Genomic DNA, 6,191 nt, shown 5'->3' with positions numbered 1-6,191 from the left:
TGAAGTAGGAGTCCCTTTAAATTTGAAAAAATATGGAAAGGAGTAGACATGCTACTAGTTTTCAGAGGATAGACCATACAAAGATAAATAATGGATGCAAAAATTATAATTCAATGGTATTGTAAATGCCTTAATTTCAAATCTACATATAACTAAATCTCAAAACTGGCAAGTTGTATAGTGGCCCCTCTGTGGGCTAAGCCTGTTGTATATACTTGTGCTACTGCCATATATTTATCAGGCAGCCAGTCTGACCACACTGCTGTCTGGTCTAACTCGCAAGCATTTGCAAGTGCCCACTACTGGTTGATCTGGTAACTTAAAAGCTTAAAAGTGAGGGATTGCATCCAGTCCCCAGTGCCCAGTGCCCGTCTTGCATATCAATTTCATGTGGAAAGGCCTTTAAGCCATATCCACAATCAGTAGGCAGTTGTTCAGAAGAGGGAGAGAGGAGCAAAAGAATAACAAACATGAACCCAAATGAAACTAAATCATAATGAGGGCTTACAGCATTCTCTGAACAGGAATAATTTGGTTAGCAATGATAGTCAAGCCTGCCTAGAATGTGCACCAACACACTTGGCATTTCCGAGTGAATCCACTCCACTAAAAGTTTGCTATAAACCATTAAAATGAAATACCCCCCAATCCCTTGTTCATTGCCATGGAGGGGCTTGGGAGACGGACTGAGGCCCAGTGTAGAGGATCACCCCGACTTTTGACCTTGGCCCCCCACCTCTAACTTCTTATGGTCTTTCCTTCTCTTCAGTCTGTATCCTAAAGTGAGAGCTGTGCTGTGAAAGGGTGAAAGGCTAGCTTTGTGTCAGTCCTGAACAACATTCATACCCAGTTTGCTCTTCCCTCTTTACCCTTTTCACTACCATACTAACCTACAGAGCTCTAGAACCTTTGAAATTTGATATTTTGTCTTAATTGGTAACTCGACCTTTTTGCCACACAAGTTTTGACCATTAACCATTCCTGTATCTACAAATATCGTCTTATGAACCAAAAAACATCTTTATAGCGATAGGGTGAAGCTTGGGGCAAAGCCCCCAGGTATACACTGCTAATGACCTTTGATGACATTGGAAAGTGGAAAACGGGTGAAAAAGAAACAATTTTATCTGTATAGTCCTTTATATCAGCATATCAATACAGACCTAAACAATATGAACATACAGTGGTCCTTGCTGCAATTGTTATTGATGGCTATTTTGATTAATACTTTATGATACACTCAGTGTTGATATCAAATCTAGTTTCTCTTGTGATTCTTTGATATTGCTGAACTCGCATATGAGCTTATCATAAAAAAGCTTGAAGCTTTGGAGGCCAAAAGGGAAAATTATGGCATATCAGATATACTACTTGTACACTGCCAATGCAGTGATTTTTATAAATTTCTTAAATCTACCAGCATTTTCTTGTTTAGTATGCAATATCATTACTAAAATATTTTATATCTTCATTACAATAATATAAAAGATGTTTTGCTATGCAAGTATAAAATTAAATATACGTCTTGATAATTGCCAATCTTATTGATCTAGTAATATATAAATAAAGCTAAAATACACATTTGTTAAAACATCCCAAGCAAAAAACTGGAAGAACTTGTAAGAGTTTGACCTTTAACAGCCTGTAACATATCACATCACTGCATTTTCTTCAGACAAAGCAAAGATGGTAAAATGTCTTCTTTTTTCTCTTCCAACTTTTTTATCTACCATAATGCTTTTCTGGGTGCATCAGTAATTACTGTGTTACTTTCTCATAGAGGATCATGTAGATGTGAGCCTTCTTCACTTCTTCCAAACTTGCTTCCCTCACTAAGAGATCTGAAGCGTAGAACCATCTGTAGGGATATCAAGCAACCAGTTATTAGAGACAGTATGGTGATTGAGTGGGATAAGTATGCAAATGTATAGGCAAAGCTCATTATGACAAATGTGGTGCATACAGACAAAACTAAACAGCTACCAGATGAAGTGAATAAAAGTGATTCATGAAAGATTTATGTAATCGGAAAAGGAAAATTATGGAAGCTATATAAATTGCAACAGTGTTGAATACAAAGTTGAAAATAAGATCAAACAACTTTAAACTATCTAAAGCCATTGCAAAGTCAATTGCATGGATAATGAACTAGTCACAGATGCCAGGTGACTTGCACTAATCTTATGTTTTGTAATAATTTTGCTGATGCATATATATAATTCTAAGATTTAAATGCAATACCTCAAATCACATATCCTACACTGTGCAGTTATTAACCTAGTGGATCCAGGTGATGAAGACGCCTTGTCATTAAAAGAAATTGGCCGAGTGGCAGATAACAGGGAAATCTCATCATGAGTGTATAAAGCACTTCGAGGGGAATTAATTTGGTAAGCCTTCAGAAAGGGGGCTTATTTACAAGGATTTCTGTCAGTCCACAAAGGTAACCTATTCCTATCTGTCATTACTGGCAGTACAAGTGTAATACAAAAAAACTGAATAATACATAAAATTACTTATTGTTACTGTTATCAAACAGTGTACAAAACACCTGGAAAGATAATATAGGGCACTGCAAAGAGGAGGCAAGGTGTCTTCATAATGTACATAAGAATTCATGTGGGCCAGGCCTTGTAGCCACACATCTGGGAGGGTCACCACTTAACCCCTGGGATAAGATCCGGGTGATGTGCCAGTCTCATCATGGAAAAATCTGGGTCTAGGACAATGTGGCATGAACATGCTATTATCAGACAAAATAGCCGCTGACTGGGTGACATGAACGTGTTGTCATGAGCGAAGGCCTGGGTGATGGAAAAGATACGTCACGAGTGTACAAACCTCTTGGAGTGTGATTACTCATTTGGCACTTAGAAGGGAACTTTTGCATAATTCCTATCGATAAACAAATGTGGAATGTAATGTACCTAAGCCGTGACTGGAAGAGCGCCGGCTCCATGGAGGATACCATTTCCATTCTCAACATCGTATTCCTGGTCACTGTGACTGGTGGCGCAGGTTGTACAGCCAAATCTTACATTTTTTTTATTTACTACATAACAAAATGATATGGAGTCTGTGCAAGGAAAATAAGCTATTACCATCTGACTAAAGCAAATCAAAAGACAAATATGTACATTGGAAAATTGCAAAACATCTTTTAAAATTTACGTAAAATAAATTTGCAAAGGGGAGGCACAGTCTTGTAACAGCTTGTGAGTGTTCACGCGAGCCTGGCCTATCTGCCACACACCCAGGATATTGGCCACTTACACAATCCATTGCCCGTATTTTCAGCTCTGTGATTTCTGTGATAAAAACAGATCCAACAGGTTAGCAAAGCTTCTTGCCCAGATTTTGGTCCGCATGCAAGCTGTGAGGTACCCAGATCCAATGGGTTCATTCTCATTTATATTTTTTTACATGTGAATACATAGCCAAATGGAAGGCTATTTAACTTTCCTTAAATCAGGGGGTTTATTAATCCACTTTGATAATAAGAACAATAATACCAATCAATAATCATAATAAGAAAATAACAATGTACTCTAATAGTTATCAACCTGTTTCTGGTGCGTGAACCTATCGCTCCTCGACGGTATGTCACAAAATGTCCACAGAAGACATCTCCAACATGGACAATAACTGCCTTCAGTCTGTACAGCTGTTCACATCGCACCCTTGACACGTGCACAAATGAGCTGAGGGAAGAAAAGACGCAAGATTGTTGCTACGCCCATAATAATAGTTACACAAAACAGAAAATAACTTTCCTGGCCTCAAGGAATCCAGTTGTACTAGATGAATATGTACCTATCTAAATATTACATAATTTGCATTCAGACTGCTAATCCTGATATGCTACATTCAATGGTGTTTAGAAACGCTATTAATTAGTTTTATGGAATTTTCACAATCATAATTTCATGTTTCCATTCACAATAAGTAAATAAACGAAACTTCAAATTGTAACAATAAACACTGCCGGGTGTCCCGCCATTGTGACACTGTAAAATATACCAGTGTTAATGGGTTAAGTTTGTATATCAGATATAACCTTTCAGGGAGGACGTCATTTCCATGCTGCGCACTGTATTCCTAGCTGAAAAAATGAGATATATGACACAAATAACCAAATGTTCCATATTTTATTTACCACATAAAGAGATGATATAGAGTCTATGCAAGGAAAATAAGTAATAACCATCTGGATAAAGCAAATCAAAAGACAAATATGGTCATTGGAAAATGGTAATAAAGCTAAAAATGTTTACACAAAATAACTTTGCAAGGGGGAGGCACAGAATCTTGTTACTGCTCATGGGCGTTCGTGCGTGCCTGGCCTACGTGCCACACGCCCGGGAAGTTGGCCACTTACATAACCCATTGCCCAGGTTTTCAGCACCATGATTTCCATGATGCACCTGGATCCACAGGGTTAATAATGAGTTACCAAACAGCATCTATAACTCATTTTGATTATTCTCAATCATGTTCTTAAATTTGATTGAAGTTTTCGCTATCACTATTCTGAAAGACTGAACAACTGTCCTCTTCCCCGCATTTTGTAAAAGACCACCATTGGTCAGGATGCCCCTTGACCAATGCAGCTAAAATTCAACAAGACCCATATCTCCTAGTAAAAGGCAGCACGGTGATGAAAATGACTATTTGGAGATATGATACATCACAGAATGTCAACACAGAGAGATTGAACAAACCTCCAGTTTGCCCAGCAGTATTTGGAGAAAAATCTAGATAACTAGCAAAAAGTATTAAGGACAGATAATAAATAAATAAATAAAAAACAGTTCCACCGCACACAGGAAGCTCCACTGCTGGATGAGTGGTAAAAGGTGTAAATAATATTAACCCCTTTCAATTTGTTCATTCATGAATATTATTCAAATTTTGATAAAGGTAAGTTTGCACCTCCATACTTCATACTTCATATTCTGATTATATATCGTGTTTAAAAAGTGATCTACACAAATTCTGCCTTTAAAAGGTAAACATAGGTGATTTGTTATATGGCTTATTATTTTTTCTTCTGGTACCATACCTGTTCTTAGAATCTGCTAGAGTTCATGCAAAGAAACAACCACCACATATCAGCATCACAAATGTTACGAGTTATTTGTACTTATCATTGCAAAGAGAAAACTGTATAAAATAAAGAAAACAAAATCCAAACCAACCTGGGTTCTAGCTGACTGGAGGTTGCATGTTTACTCAAGATGGAAAGTGATTGGTGATCATAACTATTTGCAGACCAATCTGTGGACAGGTTTGCTCCACCATTTCTTTCAGAAGTGGGATGACTGTGATCTGAGCTATCTCGCAAACTGTCACGTTGTCCCTATTAAGTGAAAGGAATAATTAATCCTGCTTCCCTTTCCTAGTATTTACTATCCACAATAAGCATAGCTCTGCCCTAATCTTATATGTTCTATAGATTTTATGGGAAAAATATTTCATGTATAGACTAAGATACTTTCAGCCTTTCTTGCTCCATGAAGAATTCCCATGGACAACTTTTATGAGAGTGTATATAATAATACTTTAGGCTTAAATGCATTCAACAACTAATATCTATATAGACATATTGATGCTAATATACACAACATATCTATAGTCTAGCTGAATAATAATAATACATATAATAATAATAATAACACCAACAATATTAAAATAAAAACTGGTGATATGTAAAAATATCTACCATCATGGTGCTCTTTGTATTATACAAGAAATCTATCTATGTTGAGAAATAGAGTACAATTTCCAAGTAGAAGGATGAAATTATCATCAAAGCACTTTATAAGTTAAGCTAAGGCTAATGCTACTCAGCCCAATTTAGAACACTATTTACCTGTGTTGTAATAGAGGTAGTGTAGGTGTATGGGTCCATGGTCAGGAACTCTGGAAAAATGACGTGGTCCCGTCGTTTGATGGCTGTTCCATTTTCTAACCATATTGTGCGTTTTACATGAAAGCACAAACATTCTGGGAGCTGAAATTATTCAAAGAGATGTTTGAATGGTCTATATACAGGTACATATATAGGCATGCACACATACATACATATGTAATAATTTGCAGAATAAAAGCCACTTTGAGAACAAATTTCTATCACTAAATGCAGCAGACAATGCTTCTATTTTCACGTTCTGCAATTCTTTACTTGCCAA

At 36.8% G+C, this 6,191-nt stretch overlaps 1 protein-coding gene across 2 annotated transcripts in view; it reads right to left on the bottom strand.

The window, feature by feature from the left end:
• Positions 1-1,121: 1,121 nt before the first annotated feature.
• Usp30 (ubiquitin specific protease 30) overlaps positions 1,122-6,191 on the bottom strand; it is a 15,690-nt gene continuing 10,620 nt past the window's right edge. The window contains exons 5-8 of one of the 2 annotated variants that reach the window (XM_070133013.1): positions 5,873-6,013; positions 5,199-5,359; positions 3,564-3,701; positions 1,122-1,858 (exon numbers count right to left, since the gene is read on the bottom strand). In XM_070133013.1, coding sequence (XP_069989114.1) covers positions 1,759-1,858; positions 3,564-3,701; positions 5,199-5,359; positions 5,873-6,013 — 540 coding nt within the window. In that variant the 3' untranslated portion in view covers positions 1,122-1,758. The remainder of the gene's footprint in view (positions 1,859-3,563; positions 3,702-5,198; positions 5,360-5,872; positions 6,014-6,191) is intronic. The other variant, XM_070133015.1, reaches the window with a different exon arrangement.

This window comes from Penaeus vannamei, chromosome 18 (genome assembly GCF_042767895.1).
Source record: "Penaeus vannamei isolate JL-2024 chromosome 18, ASM4276789v1, whole genome shotgun sequence".
Classification (NCBI taxonomy): Eukaryota; Metazoa; Arthropoda; class Malacostraca; order Decapoda; family Penaeidae; genus Penaeus; species Penaeus vannamei.
Note: the sequence above shows the minus strand (reverse complement) of the source record. Positions and strands in the feature narration are given on the sequence as shown.